The following is a 23,879-nucleotide window of genomic DNA, read 5'->3' as shown; positions in this document are numbered from 1 at the left end:
TTCACATTTCCTATGTCGTCTTGTGAAACTTTAAGTCTGGAAGCCAAGACTGTATTTAAAGTGTTCATAGGTGCCTTACAAAATCAAATCAAATCCTTTTAGTAGGGATATACCTTAAATCTAGCCTTAAAAAATTTACAGATTAACATCCTCAGTCCCTCCCCCCAAAAAATCACAGTAAAATATTACCCAAAAAGCACAAAAATTAAGGCACAAATAAGCAAGAGCCAGGAGAAGTAAGACATTGACCCACAGAGACTGCACAAAGCCTATATTCTTAGTAATTCCAATAAATTTGATTAATATGTTTGAAGAAAGATCTCTAAAACATGACCAAGCATATTATTTGGTATAACTGGATTACAACTTCTAGTTATTAAAAAAAAAAAAACTAAAATAAAAAACTGAGCAAACAGGTAAAAACTGATCAGCATAGAGTGAAGAGTTCTAATATGCATCTGACTAGAGTTCCAAAAGAAAATAGTGTGAATGGGTGGAGAATAAGGGAACTTAAATACCATGACTGAGGATTTTTCAGAATTGAGAACAGTTGACAGGCTTTACAGGGTTGAAGCCCAGTGAATCCCAAGGAAGATAAATAAAATCATCCCCAACATATTAGAGTGAAACTTCAGAAGGCCAAAGACAGAGAAGATCTTTAAAGAATGTAGAGAAAAACCACCGATTGCTATAAAAATGGTTTTTTAGTCTGGCAACTTATTCTCCAGCAGCAACAACAGAAGCCAGAGGACACTGGAATGCTACCTTCAATGTACTGAGAGAAAATAGCTGTCAGCCTTGAAATAGAATGTCCAGTAAAATGGTCTTTCAGGAATGAAATAAAATTAACACATTTTCAGATGAGGGGGCTGGGAGGATAAGAGACACAAACAAACAAACAAAAAACACAGAAACGCACACCAAGAGACCTTACATAATGAGATTTAGAGGAACATAATTCAGGTAGAAGGAAAATTATTCAAAATTGAAAGCCTGATGAAATGTTTTGTAATGACCACAAATGCTCCATCAAATAGGTTCTACAGTTTTGATTCTACTACTATTGAACATTGTTTTCCAGATTTTCAGTATTGACTAATGTATAGTAGATGTATTTATGGACATGTAGATTTGTTTGTTTGGGCTGGAAGCCTAAATTACTGGAATGGGTTTTTAAGATTTATTTATTTATGCATACAAGAACCGGGGTACAGGCCAGAGGTGCTGGGGTGAGAGGATTCACCAGAGACAGTCAGGAACAGAACAGGCAAAGTGACTGAAATACACTGCTGCAGGGAGCAGCAGGTGAGACAGGAGAGGTCTGCTGTGCCATGTATCCATGTGGGTAGCTCCCTGGTAGGCTGGGGCTATGAATAGCTTCACCACCAGGGAGGCCCTTTTTATGTTTATTAATATATGTTGTAAAATTGTTTTTCCTAGAGAGAGTGCTTTCCCAATTTATGTTGCATCTAACAGACTTTGCTTAGTAATTGAGTGTATGATCAAGCCACTTTTAAATGAGGATTGACATTTCTTGCCAGGTTTTGACTGTTACATCTTTGGAAAAAAGCCCTATCTCACTTTTCTTCCATTGTTATTAAATTTTTTAAAACAAATTATTTCTAATAAAGTATTTCTTTCTACAATGTAGTCTTTAATTTTTCTTTTTTCACTTTATTAACAAATATATAGTTGGTCTATTGAAAGAAGTGGCAAATACTTCAGTTTTTGTTTCATTGTGATGGAATGCTGCATTTTAGTGGTGCTGCTTTTTTAGTTCTGTATTTTTTATACTAATCAGCCAAAAGTATAAACGTAAACTAAATGAATTTAAAAGTAAGTTGTTCATTCTAAAAGGAAGGGGAAAGTATTATTAATTTGCTTGGAAATTCTGTGCTCTAACAGGAACTGAATATAAGAATGTGTCTTTTTTAAAAAAAACTTTTTTTCCTGTCTTTTTGCTATTTCAGGTGCAAGTGAAAGTGTAGGGAAACATATGCTTGAAGCCTGCAACAATAATCTGGAGATGGCAGTCACTATGTTTTTGGATGGTGGAGGAATTGCTGAAGAGCCCAGTACCAGTTCAGCAAGTGTCTCCACTGTCAGACCACATACAGAGTATGAATTTTTTATTTATTGTTAGGAGATACCCCTTGCCTAAATGGGACTGTTGCATTTTTGCCAATTAGGTTAATCCTATGTTTTTGAAAAATTTAAAAATTTGCAAGCAGAAAATTTGATACTTTCAATTCTCTAGAGCACTGTCATGCCTGTTACTTAATCTTCAGAAAAACCAATAGGATTTCATATCATTTTACAGATGAGAAAGCAGAGACATAGTGATTTTCCCAAACTAAGTAGCAGTTATGGAAGTAAAGTCCAATAAAGCTCAAGTGTTCTAAATCTTTCTACATTCTAAATTTTTCTACATTGTTCCAGAAAGTTTTGCGTTTCCTTGAAAACATGTGAAAAATAATTCTAGTCTTTTATACCTTAGTTAAATGTAAGTTGATCGTTAGAAGAACCATCAGCAGATGCAGCCTATAATATATAGAGAATAGTATCATTGGTGAATACATAGAGAATAGTATCATTGGTGTTTCTGCTCTTTACATTTGATACCTAGGAGAGTTTGAGATGAGTGCCTGTTATGTAAAATTCCATTAGTCTTTGAAAAATATTAGAGATGAATGCTACTTAGAGGGAAACCATATTTTATACAATTTAAAAGATCTTAGATGAGACCTTACATAACTCTTTATAACTCTCATTGTTTACAACATGAAATACTAAACAAGAAATGGGCAAAAGACATAGAGTATTCTTACTAAATAGAAATTTAAAAAGCCAAATAACATTCAGGACATAATTGCTTCTTTTATTGATCTAGCTTGAGATTCTAGAGTAATACTGTTTCCACATGAAGCATAAACTTTAGAGATCACTATTAATATTTAATAAAGTTTTTCTTGTCAATCGTGGCCATGTATTTCAAGTACAATGTTCCATTCTCCCCAAGATAGCTCAAACTTTAATGGAAATCAGTATAAAACCATGGTTTAATTTATAGAAATTTGAATAACAGGAATTCATAGCTGATTTTGGCAAACATATCTATCCTCACTGTATAAAACTTTTTTAAAAATTGTGTTTAAAACTAGTTTTGATAAATGTCTTTTCCTACTGAATTGGTTATTTGTATTCCTAATTTGATCAGCATTTTAATGTGGTCTCTCTTTCCCAAACTGTAACTTTCAGTCTGTATAGTTTATCTTTTTGTTTTATCCATTTTTTGAAGGTAGCAAATAATCTTGTAACTGATATCCTTAATTATGTGTAATTAAATCTTTCTGTGTAGAGGCTACTACTTAATCCAACTCCCGGATTCATTTACTTAATCAGATTAAGGTTTATTTTTGAGTAAATTTTATAGATTAAGGTAATTATATACACACTGTTAAATGAAGTAAAGCAAAAGGGAAAGATTTATTTAGGTAAAAGTTTTAAATTTATAGTTTTTTTAGGATAATGTGCTTGTTTTTCTTCATGAAAGAGGATTAATACATCTTTTTACAGACACATTTTCTGTCCCTTCAAATTAAAGTCTGCAGTGAACAAAGATTAATGTCTCTTGGGAAAGGGTATTTAAGATAATTTTGAATTATCCTTTAGCTTTCAGTTATTTAGCTTTTTGTAGATTTCTCTGTCTCAAGGTTGCTCTTTGATTAGAGGATATTATAATTGTTCTTGTTGATTGATAAGCATCATACTTTATTTCATAAAGTGTGTTTTGAAATTCAGAACTGTCAAAAACAGAGCCTCAAGCTCAGTTACTAGAATTGGAAATGCTTGAATCAAAAACATAATGCCTATCTTAAATAGGCTTGTGTTATAAGCAGGAACATAGTGAATTTGGAAACTTACTGTCATTAATGCTATGAACATAAATCATCAGTGTTTAATATTTGAATTCAAACTATTAAGCTGATATTTACAGGGACATTTCCATTTTTACTCTAAAGTATGTTTAAATGAGCATTTTTTAATTGGAAGAGTTGGAACATTAGTATACTTTGTAGAGGTAAATTTTGAAGAATTTATAGGGTTTCAAAGGATTTTGTAGTTTTTCTGTATCTATCTATTAGGTTCTATTCAACAAATAATCCAAGGTAATATCTATGTAGTCTTCTTTATAACAAATTCATTACCTGTTTGAGCTGATTTTAATATATTGTGTCTTTTACTGATCTATTATTTGATGTAGTGGTAATGTAATAATACTTTTATTAAACCTATATTTTTAAAGTAATTTTCCCCCTTTGATAAATTTTCAATCTTTCCCCCCGTATTTTTCTTTGTTCTCTTTCTTTTTAAATATTTGAGCTATCTGTGCCAGGTAATTTAATCCAGTTGGTTTCTATATGGAAACTGTCCAACAATTATTTATCATGATTTATTGTTATTCCTAAAAGTCACTAAATATAGTGGGTTGTTTATTTTTACTTGTTAATTTGAATATTCTCAATATATGTAGAGAGAGCAGGTAACAAAGTTTTCATTTTGATATTTTCTCATCTTTTTCTTGATAGAGAAGAAGTTCGTGCTCCAATTCCTCAAAAGCAAGAAATATTGGTGGAACCAGAACCTTTGTTTGGTGGTAAGTTCATCTTTTTTCCTTAGCTTTATTTGACTTTATTGTTGACGTTATCATTGTTGAAGCTATTGTTGAGGCTTGCTCAGAGATTGTTTTTTTTTTTTTTTTTTTTATAGAGGCGTGCTTTATTTATTTGTTTGCTGGTTTGTTTGTTTGTTTTGTTTATACATGCACTGGGTACAGTCAGAAGCACGGGAGGGTGAGAGAATTCACCAGAGCCAGAGCGGGGAGCAGAGCAGGCAGAAGGACCGAGGTACACTGCTGAGGGGAGCAGCGGGCGGCAGGAGAGGTCTGCGCGCCATGTGGGACCCTCCTCTGGTGGCCGGGGAGCAGCCGGGGATCGAACCGGCGCCGCAGAGGCCGCGCGCAGTTTCGCAACCCAGCGCTCAACCGCTGCGCCACCGGGGAGGCCCTTGCTCAGAGATTGTTACTTCAAGTATAGTCAATTCTTATCTTGCAATTCTCTGTACTCCCCTCATAGAAAGTTATAAAACTGGTTCTTTGTTAAGAAGTGAACCAGATTACAAAGTTGTTATTTATTGCAGAAGGCCAAATGGAGAAAAATGAGCAAAAAAATGCTATGTTGTAATGGAACTGAATCTATTGGTAGATAGAAAACTCCAGTTAATTTTTTGTTTTTAACATACCTACTTGACTGCCATGTGTTTACTGTCTTGATATGCCTTCATTCTTCCTAATTTCTAGAAGTGCTATTCCAGTTTTGAACAAAGGGTAAAGTAATCCCTAATCTATATAATTATTATTAATTAATCTGTGTACATAGGAAAATTATAAAAATGGAGCATTTAATCAGATTTGAAGAAAATTTATAGTTTTAGTTTAATTAGCCCCTTATTTCCCTCTTTTGAGCCAGATTGTTTTAGGCATTAATTGGTTTATTAAAAAATAGAAATAAAATAGTAATCTATTAGGCAGATACCTAGAAATGTTTCTATATACCTAGAAATATAGTACATATGAGAATAGTAATCCAGAGCGATTTAGCCTATTAAAAGGTAAACTAGAATAAAGGAGAAGAAATAAGTTGAAAGAAAAGAATGAAAAAAATCTAAGTTGTATCTTTTGATTTGAAAAGCACTTCAGTTGGGGTTTTTATATGATCTGCCCTTAATTTGGCAGCTTTGGAATTTATTGTAGCAACAAATCAAAGAATGTACTATCTAGATTCAAAAATTAAGATGAGAGGAAGAATACTATAATTTCTGATTATTGAAATATAAGATGTACTTTCTGAACTGTTCAGTTCAGCCAATCATTGTGCTATTAATATATCAGAAGTAATAAAACACTTCATAATTTTATTCCCATAAAAGAGTTATGAATAGATTATGAAACTGAGGAGTATTGCCCTTGGAAACTGTATTTTCTTTATTGCATGAGAAAAGGCCGAATATTCATTGGGGCAGGCTAGAGAAAATAGATTATGTACTATTTTACTATTGAATAGAGGCAAAAGAGTTCTCATTGAAACCCCACATTCCTACTGTTACCCTCTGGTTTGAATGGGATAAAAATGATTTTATATGGTTAGGTATCATGGATATGAAATTTCTAATATTCTAATTGTACATGTCTAGTTTGGTGCCACTGCCCTGTTTTAATTAAAATACAGCAATTTGACCTGTCATTGTTTCTAAACCATTGTACCAGTATCAATACAGTGAAAAGTGCAAATAACTTCTTAGTATTATTTTTTTTAAGATTTGTTTTTATTTATACAAGCACTGGGTACAGTCAGAAGTGCAAGAGGGTGAGAGAATTCACCAGAGCCGGAGCGGGAAGCAGAGCAGGCAGAAGGCCCAAAGTACACTGCTGAGGGGAGCAGCAGGCGGCAGGAGAGGTCTGCGCGCCATGCGGGACCCTCCTCTGGTGGCCGGGGAGCAGCCGGGGATTGAACCAGTGCTGCAGAGGCTGCGGGCAGCTTCGCAACCCAGCGCTCAACCGTTGCGCCACCGAGGAGGCCCTAACTTCTTAGTATTATTATGAAAAAACTTTGATCATAACAGAGCCCCTGAAAAGGTTAATAATCCCAGACCACACTTTAAGAATCATACATTAAATCAATACTGCCCCCCTTCCCCTTGGTATTAAAAAAGATGAAATCGTGTCCTTTGAGGAGGTGATTATGCTAAGTGAAGTCAACGTGAAAGATAATTACTGACAGGATGGTTTCACTCGTTTGTGGAATACAAATAACCAAAGAAAACAAATTGGCAAAACATGACAAAAATAATCCTTAGACTCTGTGAAAAATATTGGGGGATGGGGGTCGGGGAGGAAGGGGGAGAAGAGGAGAGGAGATAGAAAGGGTAAAGGTGACCAGGAAGTAGTAATGGAACTTTTGTAGAGGGTGTATAAACATGTGCACATGTTGAGGTGAAGCTGTGCTTCTGAAAAGTATATAGATTTGCAAACAAATGGTTAATCAATAAAATTTGATAGTTAAAAATGTGAATAAATCAATACTGCCCTAAGAAGAAAACAGTTCTCCAAAGGCCTTTTACAAGTTACAATTAGTTCTAATAACTAAAGTTAGGACTTCCTAACCAGTCAAGAGCCACATGTTTGAAGTTTTGAAATGATTATAGCTTTGGCTGGGACCTTGACAGGCACCCAGATAAGCCATACTTGGATTCCTGACCCACAGAATCTATCAGATAGTTATTGTTTCAGGAAGCTAAATTCTGGAACTTTTGTCCTGACATGTAAAGATTTTCTAATGAGATTAGTGGTGACTTTTAACAATGGTGATTTTTAAAAAAATATTACATAATGAAATGGTCATTATTTGGAATATTTGTATAACTCAGTGAACAAATATTTTCAAATGACCAATGTAAGACATTACAAAATCATACATAATTAAACAAGATCTGTTCAGACTCCAAGGTGGGTTGCACATATATTTACTCTATATTGCTGTGTGTGCATATGTATATATATCTTACTGCATAACAAATGCTCCAGAATTTAGCATTTGTTCCTAACTGCAGAGCAAATGAAAGCACCAAAGAGGCTAAGTTGGGAGCCAGTATCTTATCTTGTAACCTGATCTTGAAAGTAGCATCTCATTCCATCACCTCTGCCACATTCTATTTGATCCTGCTCATATACAAGTTATTCACATACAGGTTATAGATACTGGGAGATGGGGATAATTGAAGATCATCTTAGTGCCTGCCATGTAGACCAATGGGTTTTTAGTGGAACAGTCTACAAAAGTTCTCTGGTTAAGAGTTCAGAAGTCATGGACCTCCCCGGTGGGGCAGCAGTTGAGCGCTGGGTTGCAAAGCTGCCCGTAGCCTCTGTAGCGCCTGTTCGATCCCTGGCCACCGGGCGGGGGTCCCACATGTCATGCAGACCTCTCCTGCCTCCTGCTGCTCCCCTCAGCAGTGTACTTCGCCAGTCTGCCTGTTCTGCTCTCCACTCTGGCTCTGGTGAATTCTCTCACCCTCCCACGCTTCTGACTGTACCCAGTGCTTGCATAAATAAATAAATCTTAAAAAAAAAAAAAAGTTCAGAATTCATGTTATGAAATTTGGTGTGGTATCAAAGGAGGATATTTACAATCATGTAAAAACACTGCTGAAATACTCCTCCTTTTTACAACTACATGTCTATGTGACAGTGAATTTTAATTTCTTTCATGTGCTTGACCTAGAATTAGCCACAGATTTATACAGAAGCACATCTGAAAGTCCATGTGTCTTTTCTTAAAGACAGTTTTTAAAGAGATTTTTGAAAATGCGGAACAGTACTTCTCGTCTCACTATATATTTTTTCCTCAATTTGTCCCACTCTCCTATTTTGACTGTGAAGCTCTTTTTGAGTCTCTTTCAGCTCTTTGTAGCTTAGCCTCTTTGACTTCCATGATCAGCATTCCTGTTATGTGCACAATAAAATGAGAGTATAAAGAACTGATGTTTGCTGTTTGGAAGAGTCAGGACACCCTTTATTGAAGAGGCAGGCAGGAGTAATAATGGCCCAGTGTTGTGACCTGAGGAGAAGTTGTTGCTTAGATATCGCATACATAAAGGGGAAACAAATGCAAGCAGGTTATGAGCCCAAGAAATAAGAGGTTGGATAGACTAATCCATACAAGGGGCTAGTTAGAGACCTTCGTGAGAAGGTAGGGGGGAGGTGTTAAATAATGTTGAATGTTGACTGTCCTGCCTTGGGCAATTTGAAAGTAGAATACTGTCTTTTATATACTACCTCTTCAATAATATACTAATTAGGTAGCTATCCTAATCTAATGCTAAGATACCCATACTTTTTTTTTAACCCATACTTTCTTAATTGTTATAATTAAAAAAGTATCTGAGACTAGTTTTAAGGTGTTTTTGAGAAGCTGTATTTTCCTGTAAGAAACCGATATATTTGAAATAAGAACTCTTGATCAAAAATAGTTCCAAGATTGAAAAGAATAACATCCCTCATTCCTTTAAAAAGGAAAAAGTAACTCAATGTTTAAAGTTTTTTTAAGATTTATTTTATTTATGCGTACAAGAACTGGGATGTAGACCAAAGGTGTAGGGGTTGAGAGGATTCACCAGAGACAGAGTGGGGAGCAGAACAGGCAGATCCACTGAGACTCACCACTGAGGGGAACAGTGGGCAAGACAGGAGAGGTCGTCTGCACCATATGTGGGTCAGCTCCCTGACTGGGAATCAAACTCATGCTGCAGTGGCTGGCAATAATAGCTTGATAGCGCAGAGACTTTAACACCTGTACCACCAGAGAGGCCCTCAATATTTAAAGTTTAAAAAAAATTAAATAAAATAGAACTTAAATTTAAAAATTCAATACAAAACTAAACTATTGTGATTTTTAAATATTAATACTGATAATACTGATAAATGCATAAATGTAATGTTTTAAAGAAAAAGATTTTACATATAGTTCTGTATTTTTTGTTAATTTTTTTTTCTTTTTACTCAATAGTCCTTAGATAAAAAGAATTATCCCTATGTGTAGTGGCATAATACAGGCTGTTGGGAAAGATGCTTTAAAGTGGAGTGGGCAACTTAACACTTTCTATCTAATCTTACTAGTCATCAGTTAATAACAGGGAACATTGTTCTGGTTATACACTGGCTAGGCTTGGCATAAGCCAGCTTAATAACTTGTTACCCATATTGTCCGTATTTGTTATAATTTATATAAATGATCTGATAATGATTTAAGAACACACGCATGTGTTCATGTGGCTGGGGATTGAACTTATGGTGCAGTGGCTGTGAATAGCTTCATAGTGCTGAGACTTAACCCCTTGTACCACAAGGGAGGCCCTCTTCCTATCTTTTACATAAGTTTGGTCAAGTCTCTTAACTGGATATTAATTTTCTCATTTGTGAAATGAAATGGCTTGGCCAACGATGGCTGAGTTATAATATCTGAATGCCTTCAGTGTTTGAAAATACATGTATTTCAAAGGAGGTACCATAATGAATCTGTAAGTTTTTTAAAACAGTAAATACTTTTATTAAGAAAGCTTGAAGAATCAGGGGGCCTCCCTGGTGGTGCAGGCGGTTGAGTGCCGCACTGTGGGGCTGTCTGAAGTCCCTGCAGCGGGGGTTCGATCCTGGCCCCCTGGGGAGAAACCCACATGGCATGGCAGACCTCTCCTGTCTCGCCTGCTGCTCCCCTCAGCAGTGTATTTCGTCAGTCTGCCTGTTCTGTTCCTTGCTCTGTCTCTGGTGAATCCTCTCACCCTCCTGCGCATCTGGGCTGTACCCTGGCTCTTGTATAGATAAATAAATCTTTAAAAAAAAAAAAAAAAGCTTGAAGAATTGTTTGAAAATTAATGTATCAATTCTGTTTTTTCCCCTAAAGCTCCTAAAAGGCGACGACCTGCACGCTCAATATTTGATGGTTTCCGGGATTTTCAAACTGAAACTAGTAGGTATCTATAGACCAGTTTATCATTTTTTTTCTCCCCTTACCTTGTCTTTTTCTCTCCCCTGTTCTCCCCCACAGATAAAAACCATGAGGTAGAAAAACCCATATGCTACCCTATAGGTTAATATCCTAATTTGTTCTATATGATTAATATTAGGCCCAATTACTTTGAGTATTCACCATATTTAAAAAGTGAAATTATGAATTCAGTCTACGATTATTACTACTTTCCCCTTGAACTGAATTATTCCAAATTCTAACCTACTTGGTTATACAAAAATAATGAGATTGATAAAGATAATCTAAAAAATCTGGTAATTTACAAAATCAGTTTTTGGATGAGCATTTAAAATGCTGACTATAATGAAATAAATGGGTCTTCTTCAAGACCCTGATATTTGCCACTTAATGGAATGACCACAATGAAAAATGGTTATTGTAGGGGATTGAAAAAATAGAAGAAAAAGCCACTCTACCCAAAGTAAGTGGTATAAACATTTGGCTAAGTTGTTTGGAAAAATTTATATCTTTCTGTGGCATAAGTTAGAATAAGAATCATGGCCTTCTAGCAGGTTTAATGCTGATTTAGCAATGAAATGTGAAAGAATAGTAGTTATATTTATAGAATATATGAAAAACTCTTGGACCATGCTTCATTTTTTACTTGCTTTATATTGAGTGCATTGAAGCACAGATAGGAGTTATAACTGTGGAGATAGTTAAAGGGGAGCCCAAACTCATTTAGGTCATGCAGCAACTCCTGTTCCTCACAGAAAGTGACAACAATGGTCATCCTGTCTTATTTTGAGAATCTTTAAAAATTGGGAATGTAGCTAGAAATGACAGATAAATTAGGATCCCTTTTAGAACTAGATTAAGGGAGATGAAAGTTTTCTCATACTAATTTTAGTTTTGAATATGTTAAGGCATTTGTTTTGATTGGATGATCCTAATTTAAATTTCTCCTTTTATCCTTTTTTGACTAGAGATTTTCACGAAGACTTAAGACTAGCTTCCCAAATCTCCCTTTGTATTTTTCCTCTTAGAACTTTGCATTTGAGGTCAAGCACATTTTAAGTAATTCTTGCAGTTGATGCTTTTTAAAAATTAATATTGCATAATTTATTTATGACTGTGGTTAATTGAAAACTTTCTTAAACTCCTGTGTTATAGTTCGGCAAGAACAGGAATTAAGAAATGGAGGAGCAATAGATAAGAAACTAACTACCCTTGCTGATCTCTTCCGGCCACCCATTGATTTGATGCATAAAGGCAGCTTTGAAACAGTAAGTTGTTGATGATTCTAAGCCTTATCTGTGCATCCTTTTGCATTTTCTATGTTTCAGTTTGTGTTATAAATTGGGGAGTCTCTTGGAGATCATTTGAGATATTTGATCCTACAATCTCAGTCTTAAAAATCCACTTGTAAGGAAATGATCCCATAAAAAGAAGCCCTCAGCAACTTTTACTGAAATATTTAGGATGTGTTGCAAACTAGAATTAGCACATGCCTAGTAATTAGAAATGTGTATGAAAATTTTGAAGATAATAAAGCAACATAAAGTAATTTATACACTGGTTAAAGGAGAAGTATGTTTGTGGATAGAGACTGGAAGAGATTATATGATAGAATTATGTGACTCATTGACCTTAAGTTTGTTGAATCTTTTTCAGGGGTTTAAATGTGTAGTAAAAATTCAACCATAACAACAAATAATAGTTACTTTAAATTTAAAGAAAGTTACTTTAAATTTGAAAAATGCTTCAAAAAGGAGTGTTATATACACATAATGAATTAATGAAAATAATGTGTATATACATATACAAAAAAACCTAGAGGTCACCCTTGAGGGAAAAAATTCAGTATTTGTGTGAAAAGGGGTAAATTTCTGAATTCTGAAATTCAGAATTGCAGTTACCAATTTGAAATTGCTGCTAGTAAATGATGTATAACTTTTGCAGGCCAAAGAATGTGGCCAGATGCAGAATAAGTGGCTCATGATAAATATTCAAAATGTTCAAGACTTTGCCTGCCAGTGCCTCAACCGTGATGTGTGGAGCAATGAAGCTGTGAAGAATATAATCCGGGAACATTTCATTTTCTGGCAGGTGAGATGAATCAGTTTTTGCAGTATTTTACCTTTTTGGTAATAGGATATTGGTGAGGAGGAAGTAGGTTATAGATGGGGGTGAGGGGAAGAAATGAGTTAAATTATAACATGAAAATGTAAAACCCTGCCCATAATAAGTATAAAATAGTAAGTATAAGTGAAAGAGCAACAGTGAAGAACTCCCAAGGAAAGGAGGGATAAAAAAAAGATCTAGGTCATGTGATATTGTATGTCTTGATATAGTATACAACTGAAGTATTCGATAGAAATATAATGTGAGCCTCATGTGTAATTTAAAATGTTCCAGTAGTCACATTTAAAAAGGTCAGCAGGCGGGCCTCCCTGGTGGCGCAGCGGTTGAGCGCTGGGTTGTGAAGCTGCCCACAGCCTCTGCAGTGCCAGTTCGATCCCTGGCCGCTCCCCGGCCACTGAGGAGGGTCCCACATGGCGCGCAGACCTCTCCTGCCGCCTGCTGCTCCCCTCAGCAGTGTACTTCGGTCCGTCTACCTACTCTGCTCCCCGCTCTGGCTCTGGTGAATTCTCTCACCCTCCCGCGCTTCTGACTGTACCCAGTGCTTATATGTATAAATAAATAAATCTTTAAAAAAAAAAAAAGTATAGTTTCTCCCTCTTTTTAAATAAATAAATAAATAAAAATAAAAAGGTCAGAAGGGGCCTCCCTGGTGGCGCAAGGGGTTAAGATGCAACCTATGAAGCTATTTGCAGCCTCTGTAGCACGAGCTCAATCTCCGGCCTGCCAGGGAGTAACCTGCATGGTGCAGCAGACCTCTCCTGACTCACCCACTGCTCCTCTCAGCAGTGTGTTTCAGTCAGTCAATCTGCCTGTTCTGTTCCCCAATCTGTCTCTGGTGAATCCTCTCATCCCCCACACCTCTTGCCTGTACCCCAGCTCTTGTATGCATAAATAAATAAATCTTTAAAAAAAACAATAAAAAGGTCAGAAGAATGAAATTAATATAAAAATAATTAAAATAGTAATGAGTTCTGGGGGGCGTTTAGCCTTAAAGATCTGGCATGTATTTTACGCTTAAAGTATGACTCAGTTCAGACTAGCCTCATTTCAAGTGCTTTAATGACACCTATTGATAGTGCTAATGTAGATCTTTTAGTAATGGAGAAAGATTTGACTGACTTGGATTTTAGCTGAGTTTGATAATCTAGTTATATATGTTCAACTCATCACTTACTCTTGCTGGCTCTAGTTTTCTTTTTAAATTTTCAAGCTAAGGTTACATGCTCTTGTTTCTGTTTATTTATGAAAAATCATAGAAAATAAAAATGAAAGAAGTTAATTTTACCCACTATAAAATATACTACTAATGTTAATAACTTGCCTGTTCATGTTTATAGGCTCCTAAACTCAATATGTTTATAGGCTCCTAAACTCAATGAATGGTAGCATTTTATTCAGTGACCACTGATTGAGTATCTTTTCCTGGTACTATGTTAGGCACTTGAGGTTATGATCTTAGGAATTATGTTATGAATTATTAAGATGATGGGTGACAGTCAGGACTCATATAGGTGGTCAGATAAATAAGAAGAACAATACCTCTTCAGAACTGGGAAGGAAGAGTGGATTGATAATATTAATAAATATTTTCAGAAGGCACTAAGTGCAAGAAGTTGAGGGATTCAAACCAGATGATCTTTATTTTTCTCTGTGACGTAGTGAGAGCCCATTGTATACCAAATATATAGCTGGAGAATTGTTTTTGGTGTATAACAAAGATATAGTTGGTATTTTTTTTAAAAGACTAACTTTTTTTTTTATATGTATCAATGATTTAACCAGGTTTATCATGACAGTGAAGAAGGTCAGAGATACATACAATTTTATAAGCTAGGGGATTTCCCCTATGTTTCTATTTTGGATCCACGGACAGGTAAGATTTATGTTAACTTACAGCCTTTATCTATAGTTTTATCTTTCGGTTACCTAAGTAATTGATCTTTGATATTTGACTGGCTCCAGTTTCAGAATAGTCAGTAATTTGGGTGAAGTGTTCTTATTCTGACAACTTTGGGTATTGTATAATACTGTTCTTTCAAAGAGTAAGTGTTATATTTATCTTTTTTGTCATTTTTACGTAGGGTATCAGATTTTCTATTTAAAATACTAAGATTCATTTACTGGTTGTAATCCTACCAGAAAAGCAGTAGATATAACTGGTTTTATTATTAATTCATTGAGTTTTATATAGATACTGCTTTGCTGAATTTTTCACTCTAAATGACAGTGATAATAGCAGGTAAGATAGTGGACCTATGGTGATAGCTGGGAACTCTTAAGATGGTAACTTAAGATGGTGAAGAGTGGGGATATGTAAATTTTAATTATGCATACGCTGAAAGAAATACTTGATCAAAATGTTCAGAAAAAGTGTTGATTTTAGGGTCCTCCCTGGTGGCCTACGGGTTAAGTCTCACTACTATCACCACTGAGCCTGAGTTTAATCCCCAGCTAGGGAGCTAACCCACATATGGTGCAGCAGACCTCTCCTATTTCACCCACTGCTCCCCTTAGTAGTACATCTGCCTGTTCTGCTTCCCACTCTTGTCTCTGGTGACTCCTTTTACCCCCACCCCAAATCTCAGGTGTACACTCCAGTTCTTGTATACATAAATAAATAAAAGCAAATCTTGAAAAAAAAATGTGTTGGATTTTATTATATGTCCTGGCTTTTAATCTTCAGGTCAGAAGCTAGTAGAATGGCACCAATTAGACGTATCTTCTTTCTTGGACCAAGTAACAGGATTTCTGGGTGAACATGGACAATTGGATGGACTTTCTAGCAGTCCCCCCAAAAAATGTGCCCGTTCAGTAAGTATAACTAAGTAGTAGTGTTGGGCAATTAGGTGTAATTGTATATAAATGTCTTGTGTAAAATATTTGGGGTTAAGATAGTAAAGATAATGTAACTTCAGAGGGGGAAAAAATCCAGAAGAAAAAAAAGATTAAATAGGGGATAGTTAAAATTTGTGTCCATACAAATCTTAGATTTCCTTCTTATATTTTAATGATTTCCCACATAAGGGTCTATCTTCTCAATGAAATCATAAGATATTCTCAGTCTCCCTTGCAGCTAGGGTATAGGCGTGTAACCTAAACCTGATTTTAGAAGCAGACAATTTGAGCAAGAGGACTGATTTGGCAAGACGAGTGACAGAAGAACCTACTTAAGGGGGTAATGCTATTAGAAGTTTTGGTACCTAGGTCCAAGTAGCAGGGAAAGAAGTAATTTTGCTAGAACAACTCTCATGGTGTGCTTGAGCATTATTATTGGTTATGTAGCTTTAGATCCTGGGTCTCTGGCCTACTCAGAGATTATTTTGATATTTAAATAACCCTTTGCACTCCGAACCATTCTGGACATTGGCTACCAATGTCCCCTGAGAGGGGACAGCGGAGTGCAAAGTTTTAATTTCTATAATGTTATTACTAGGAAGAGACCTATTTGATAATTGGTATCAAGATTAGTTACAAGTAAGAGACCTTCAGAAAAATCTCACAATGGTAATAGTTCTGTTCAGGTGTGATGGTAGTGAGGATACAGTTAGTTTTAGAGGATGTCATTTTAGCAGTCTATATCATGCAGTGATGAAACAGCTTCTTAAGTTTTCATTTAGAATGAAGTGTCCATTTAAGGAAAGGCTATGTATAGCTGCTTGCCAGGGGTGGTACAGAATTTTTTTTCTCTCGTTACTCAGAGACATTTTATTTAGGTGGGTATAACAGTACAGAACTAAAACATTGTTTCACCTTATCTGTAGAAGGTTTTGTTTGTTTTACTAGTCAGAAGTTTTCCTTAGAATTTTTTTTTTTGGTAGAATTCTTTATTAAGGCAGAAAAAAGGTGACAGTTTTATCTTTGCCCTAAGAGAACTTATCTTTTATAGTCATAAAGCTGATATTGTCAAAAGCTAGAGCATGAGCTTGTTGAGTTACTAAATTACAACAAAAATTGAGTTTATAACCTTATCGGCTCTCTAATATAAGTTAAGGCACTTAGTGGAAAAATGTAGGACCATAAAGTTGGATAAATATATAGGATGATTTGGGTAATGGGCACCTCAGATCCCACTTCTCATACTAAATTCTTTAAATGTTACAAACTTTCTTAAATGATGACAAAAGAAACACTAACAAATAATGACTTAAACAAGGACTACATCTACTTTGTTCAACCAGAAGTCCAGAGGCAAGTGTCTAGGGCTGGACTCCTTTGCTCCCCCCGTCCCTCACAATCGTTAATATAGGTTTTTGTCCTCATGGTCAGTGTTATACTCCCAGGTATCCTATCCAAGCACGCATAGACAAAGAGGAAGGGTGTGGAACTTTTATTGCAAAAGTAATAGCTGGCCAGAGATAAGAGTTTTGTGTATTATAGAAGACACATTTTCTTGAGCAAACAGTTGAGGTTCTTTTAATAAGGAAGCAAAGAAGTCTGTTGGTATAAGATAGAAAACTAACAGTATTCATCATAGTATCATTCTTTAATGTAAACTTACTTACAGCACTGCCTGTCATGTGGACACATCTATATGCTTGCATGCGTGCGTGCGTGAAGTGTTAGGTTTATTTTATTGTAAACAGTTTTACAGCTTTGAAGCATAGCTATAAAGTATAAATATGTAATAAACTGAACATACTTAAAATTTACAAATGAGCATCTTTTCATGTGCTTATCGCTAACTTTTCTGATGAAGTGTCTGTTCGGATCTGACTCATTTTTGGGGGGGCGTCATATATCGTAATGCATTTTAGTGGTTCTTTTTATACTCTAGATATAAGTCCTTTGTTGAATATATGGCTTGCAAATTTTGTTCAAATTTTGTTGCTTCCTTATTCTTTTCATGATATATGTCTTTTGAAGAGCAAATTTTAGAATTTGATGAAATAACTTTTATCAGCTTTATGCTTTGTACTTTTTGTTTTATCTAAAAAGTCTTAGACAAAACCAAGATTTTGCCCCCTTATGTTTTTTAGTTTTAGCTGTTAAGTCCATGATAAGTATTTATTTATGGTGGCAGGGGAGAGTAGGATTTTTTGTTTGTTTTACTATCTCAGTGAACATATTCCATCAACATTTGTTGAAAAGATTTTCCTTTCTCCATTGAATTGCCTTTGCATCTCGAAAATTAATTGTATGGTAAGGGTTTATGTATTCTTTTTAATGATTGATATGTGCTTCTTTACATCAGTATTTCACTGACTTGCTTACTATAGCTTATATAAGTCTTGGATTTGCATAGTGTTGAGTCTTGTAACTTTGTTCTTTATAGTTGTGGTTTTTTCAGGTCCTTTGTATTTCTATGTAAGTTTTTGAATCCACTTGTCGCTTTCTACAAAGAAACTGCTGGGACTTTGGAATTACCTGGGCTATGAATCATTTTGAAGGGAATTAACACTTTAACAATACTGAGTTTCAGATCCATGAACATAGCATGTGTTCTCCATTTGTAGTTTTATTTATCGACCTAGTAGCCTTGCTAAACTCACTTTTTAGTTCTAGCAGTTTTTTTTTTTTAAGATTCTAGAATTTTCTATATAGATAGAAATTCTAGAATTTTCTATATAGATAGCTGTGTTTTCAGCAAATTGTTTTATTTTACTTCTTTCTTGCCAGTCTTTATACCTTTCATTTTTTTAGCTAGGACCTCCTTAATTTTTTTCTCATGTTGGCATGAAATTATTCAGTCTTTCATTATTAAGATTGATGTTCGCTATGTTTCTTACAGATACACTATTGGGTTGAGAAAGTTTCCTTCTATTTCTAGTTTGCTGGGTTTTTATCATAAGGGAATTTTGTCATGATTTTTTTATGTTTAAGACGTATTGAGCTGATTGTGTGGTTTTCTTTTTTAATGGTAAGCCAACCTTTCATTTCTGGGCTAAAATCCACTTGGTTTTTGATATATTTGATGTCAGGTTTGATTTGCTAAAATTTTGTCACTAATTTTTGTGTGTATGTTCATGAGGTGAAAGTATTTCACAATGAGGTGAAAGTATTTTTTCTTGTTTTCTGTAAGAGTTTGGGGTAGAATTGATATTATTTCTTCCTTAATATTCAGTGGCATCTAGAGTGAAGCAACCTCGGCCTGCAGTTTTCTTTATGGCTAGTTTTACACTGCAGATTTAATTTCATTAATATGTGTGGGGTTACTCTGGTGGAATTTGTCCATTACCTAAGGGGTTGAATATGTTGACATAAAGTTATTCATTCATTTCCTTGTTATTCCTTTAATGACTGTAATGTCTGTGGTGATGTCCTCCTTTTTAATCCTCTTTTTGATAATTTGTGACTTTTTTCCTAAGTCAGGCAAGAGGCTTTTGAGTTCTACTCATTTTTAAAGAACCAGCTACAGTTTCATTGATTTTTTTTTTTCCTGTTTTCTAAGTCATTGATTTCTGTTCTTTCTGTTTTTCTTTCTGTGTATTTTGGGTTTAAATTTATTTTATTTTCTATGTAGATATGTTTTTATTTAAGGTGGAAGCTTTGGTTGTTCATTTGAGAGCTCTCTTTTATATTTTAGGCATTTAGTTTTATAATTTCTCTGTAAATGCTGTTTTAGTTCCATTCCAAAAATATTTTCTGTAAGGGAAAACTGGTAAATTGAATATTTTTAGTTGGACATATTTTGTTTTATAGACATTATTAGAGTTCTGGAAGTAAGGAATCAGAGGAGAGTGGATATTGGATAGGAAGTCAGCAGTGTTTGCTCTGGACAGCCTAAAATCAAACTACATATTGTGCAATTTCATTGTTAGACCCTCAGTCCTCCTGTGCCATGCATGCAGGTCAAATAGGCACATCTACATACTTGTTTTAGTAGAAAGTCACCTTAGAGTTATTTAAAATTTTTTCTCTATAATACTTTACTATGTGAGTGGCAGTTAGTAAAAAAAAAAAATGAGGTTCCTTAGTTTATAATTTCTTAGGTTGCTAGTTTGTTAGCAACCCATACATTTTTTACATTGTTTTGAATCAGATCTCAGAATTCATTATTTCATTCAGTAATACCGGCATATATCTTCAAAAGGTAAAAATTTTATTTTTTAATAATCAGTACCATGAGCGCACCTATAAGAGATTAATGGTAATTCCTTAATGTCATAAATACCTAGTGTTCAAGTTTTGGTTATTTTACAGATTTTTTTTGTGTATTTTTTGTTGGAGCTAAATAAGTTCTACTCAGAAACTCACAAAAATCTGTGACATTAGAACTTAAGGAGAAAAGTATTGAAATTTGTTTTCCCATGTTTACTATATTGTATTTTGTTTTGAGTTTAGAAATCTATTAGATTTTTGCTGAGTAGTTATTGATATTTGTGCCCAAGCAGTGCTAGCTGAAGACTACAGTAATCAAAGTAGCCATCCTTCTCTTTGTTTAGTCATTTTAAAGACTAATGTTTTGGTCTTATATATGTATTTAAAATCTTAATTTTTGTCTTTTTCTGGACAGGGAATAACTTTTTTTTTTTAAAACTCATTTTGATGCAAAAAAAAAAAAAAAAGACCTGTGTTTTGCAGCATCTTTATGCCAGGTGGTATGACAGTTTTTTATTTTTGCTTTTAAAATATCCATTCCAACCTGGCTGTGTAAGACAAAGTCATTGCCCTCAAATAACTTAAATTTAGTAGAAGATGTATATTCAGCGGATAAGAATAATGGTAAGCTATTATATTTTTTATGCTCTATTTGACTTAACTATCTATTTTTTGGTTTAACTGTTTTCTTTTCTTTCCACCCATGTTTTATGACTGTATCTCGCAGGAGAGCCTTATAGATGCGAGTGAAGACAGCCAGCTAGAAGCTGCCATCAGAGCCTCCTTGCAAGAGACACATTTTGATTCAACACAGACAAAACAGGATAGCCGCTCAGATGAAGAATCTGAATCTGAACTTTTTTCTGGCAGTGAGGAGTTCATATCCGTTTGTGGCTCTGATGAAGAAGAGGAGATAGAGAATCTTGCTAAGTCCCGAAAGTCTCCCCACAAAGATTTGGGGCATAGAAAAGAGGAGAACAGAAGGCCATTAACAGAGCCCCCAGCCAGAACTGAGCCCGGGACAGCCACAAACCACCAAGGATTACCAGCTGTGGATTCAGAAATATTGGAGATGTCACCTGAAAAATCAGATGGAATAGTAGAGGGCATAGATGTAAATGGTGAGTTACATCCCATACTTGCTTTACTTAAAATTTGAATATTACTGAAGCAGTCTATTTCTTTCTTTAAATTAGTTTTCTATTTTAAGCTCTCTCCATGTATCTTTTTCTTGTTAACCCTGCCTTTAGGACCAAAAGCACAGCTGATGTTGCGGTACCCAGATGGAAAAAGGGAACAGATTACTCTTCCAGAACAAGCTAAACTGCTAGTAAGTATATCTAATCTAGTGAGGGTTACTTGAAATAGCCATGAGATTTTTTATCTGACCTCTAATTAGAAATGTAACTGTGGTGAATCTTAATTTCCTTCCCAAACTATCTTAGGTAAGTCATACAGGTTCTGTTCCAGTCAAGATTTTTTGTGTTGCATGTAATAGACGAGCCCAACTGAAATTATTACCTTGAAAAGAGGAGTTGGGGCCTTCTGGGTTTCCTAGTAGCTGGAACTGCAAAGTGGTTAAGAATCAAAGCTGTTCGAGTTATGGAAACAACCTAAGTACCCATCAGCAGAGCAGTGGATTAAGAAGATGTGGCACACATATATACAATGGAATATGCTCACCTATAGAAAAGATGAACTCTTGCCATTTGTGACTAAATGAATGGAACTGGAGGGGATTATACTAAGTGAAATCAGTCAGAAAAATACCAGATGATTTCATGTAAATGTGGAATATAAAGAAAACAAACAAAGGAACTGATATAACTAAACCAAAACAAACCCTAGAAGCAATGACTGCACAGTCCAGGCTGCTAGAAGGAGTGGCATGATGTAGGCAGGATCAAAGGAGGGAGGGGGCCCAGGGGCGTAGGGTAAAGGACTATGGGTGCTCTGATGTGCCTTGGGGTAGTGCTATACATCTGAAGCGACATCCCTCTCCCACCCTTTCTCTCTTTTCCTATTCCCGTAAATCATATAAAGTGTTGTAAGCCAATGTTTCCTCAATAAAGAGCAAAAATTTTTAAATCTAAAAACAAAGTATAAAGGCTATTATTTTGTGTGTGTTTTTTAATGTGGGACATGTTTGGTTTCTGTCTTGTGAGCCTCTGCTTCATACGTTCTTCTCAATATACCCATGGCTTTTGTTCACCTCTTAGCTTGTGCACGGACCATCATGGTGATGTTGAGGGCCTTTCCCTGTCAGGTCCATAGCTGATGGACCTCCTCTGTTTTTCAGCTCCAAAGAAAATGAATCTGACTTGCTTTAGCCTAGCTTATGAATGACTCGCACTTGGGGCAGGTCGCTATTTGCTAAGATTGGAGATTAGGCTGATTCTTACAGACAGACTGGAATATAAGTAGGCTCTACCTGATGGTGCTGATATCCAGACTGTCTCCCTGATCTAGTATTTGGGAGGGAATGGAAGATGAGAAGTTTTGCTGTGAATCTAGAGGAGTGTGGGCAGTAGACAAGTGAAAAGTTGGTTGAAGGAGAGTGAACATGTTTAAGTCTGACATTGAAGATATCTATTAAAGAAGGAATATTCTGTAGTAACAAGGCTTCTGAGAGTGCAGGAAAGCAGTTCGTAAGTGGCAAGATTGGCTGTTGGTAGAATGAGGGACTTCTCTTCCCTGATAAAAAGAGGGAAGGAAAATGATAAAATGTTTAAAAATAAGGATAACAATTTTATAAATAGCGATTGAGTTTACTGGGGAAAATAGTAATAGCCCTGTATTTTTCAGTATCACTTAATAGTCCTTAATTATTGGATACAGGTTGGAGTTGATAAAGGAGTTGATATTGGCTCTTCCACAGAGGTAAACTTTGGCTATCTGAAAGAATATCTCATCTGATAAGATAAAATGAATGTTATGTATTTAATTATTTAGTATGCACTCTCTTTTTATTTCCATCTAACAACTTTATCTTTCTCTTGTTTCTCATAGGCTCTGGTGAAGCATGTCCAGTCTAAAGGATATCCAAATGAACGTTTTGAACTTCTCACCAACTTCCCTCGAAGGAAACTCTCTCATCTGGACTATGACATTACATTACAAGAGGCAGGCCTTTGTCCTCAAGAGACTGTCTTTGTACAGGAAAGAAATTAACAACATGGCCTGACCTCTCTCAGCCTACCCCTTTTTTCCCTTTTCCTGTGAGATACCATGTCACTGAGTATGCATTTTGGCTCATAGGACCATGGAGCCAAAGTTGGGCAAGCAAGTCACCTGCCTTTTCTTATTTCTTGCTCTTTCCTATAATCAATCTCTTAATTCCTTCTCCCACCTTTTTCTCTCCTTTCCTATTTTCTTTTTTTTTTTTTTTTTTTTTTTTTTTGACTTTATCTGGTGACCAAATGGAAGTATAAGGATAAGACCTCCTAGTACTGGCAGCAGGAAATGTGTGTTCCAATAAGTGGTCTCTTGCACAGCACTTTTTCAGGATCAATTGATGTTACTCCTCAGACTCCTTTGGTAAAGGAAAGCCTAGATTTGGAATCAGAACATGCTTTTTTTATAAGCCCATTTTTAGTAGGGAAAAGAAATTCTCTAACAGGCTTTGTTTTGTTGTTTGTGTAGGAAATATCACGAAACAAAATATCTGTGCTTTTGTTTACATGAAAAAAGCATCTTGTAATTATTGCTCATCATATTTAATTTTTTGTTTTTCAAAAAAATTCCCATCTTCATAGCTTAAATAATTTCCATGATAGGTGTTTTTGGCAGAATGAGTATTAAGTATATAGTGTAAGTTGCATGGGGTGGCTTTCAGTATCCTAGCAATATCCTGAGACAGTTTTCTCGAATATTACTCAAACTATACTGATCCTGCTAGTCTTGGACTGGGCATTTAGAGAGCATATTGTGGTGACTGGGATAGGAAGGTGCTTGCTGTTTTTTGCCAGTACAGCATATTATTTCCTTTGATCCTTCCATTGTTTGGGTCCACAAATGATGTATAGGAAGGCAGCTGTTCAATAATCATGTAGTACAATTGCTTGTAGTTGTAACCACTATGATTATCGATTGTCCTATGTGCTTTAAGGCATATTTATG

General features: G+C 35.3%; 1 protein-coding gene across 2 annotated transcripts in view; it reads left to right on the top strand.

Moving 5' to 3' along the window:
* UBXN7 (UBX domain protein 7) overlaps positions 1-22,931 on the top strand; it is a gene marked incomplete at both ends in the record, with an annotated part of 37,941 nt that extends 15,010 nt beyond the window's left edge. The window contains 10 exons of one of the 2 annotated variants that reach the window (XM_084231097.1): positions 1,971-2,118; positions 4,590-4,657; positions 10,512-10,577; positions 11,751-11,863; positions 12,540-12,686; positions 14,505-14,595; positions 15,406-15,533; positions 20,488-20,881; positions 21,011-21,090; positions 22,770-22,931. In XM_084231097.1, coding sequence (XP_084087223.1) covers positions 1,971-2,118; positions 4,590-4,657; positions 10,512-10,577; positions 11,751-11,863; positions 12,540-12,686; positions 14,505-14,595; positions 15,406-15,533; positions 20,488-20,881; positions 21,011-21,090; positions 22,770-22,931 — 1,397 coding nt within the window. The remainder of the gene's footprint in view (positions 1-1,970; positions 2,119-4,589; positions 4,658-10,511; positions 10,578-11,750; positions 11,864-12,539; positions 12,687-14,504; positions 14,596-15,405; positions 15,534-20,487; positions 20,882-21,010; positions 21,091-22,769) is intronic. The other variant, XM_084231096.1, reaches the window with a different exon arrangement.
* Positions 22,932-23,879: the final 948 nt, after the last annotated feature.

This window comes from Talpa europaea (assembly GCF_964194135.1).
Source record: "Talpa europaea genome assembly, chromosome: 4".
Lineage (NCBI taxonomy): Eukaryota > Metazoa > Chordata > Mammalia > Eulipotyphla > Talpidae > Talpa > Talpa europaea.
Note: the sequence above shows the minus strand (reverse complement) of the source record. Positions and strands in the feature narration are given on the sequence as shown.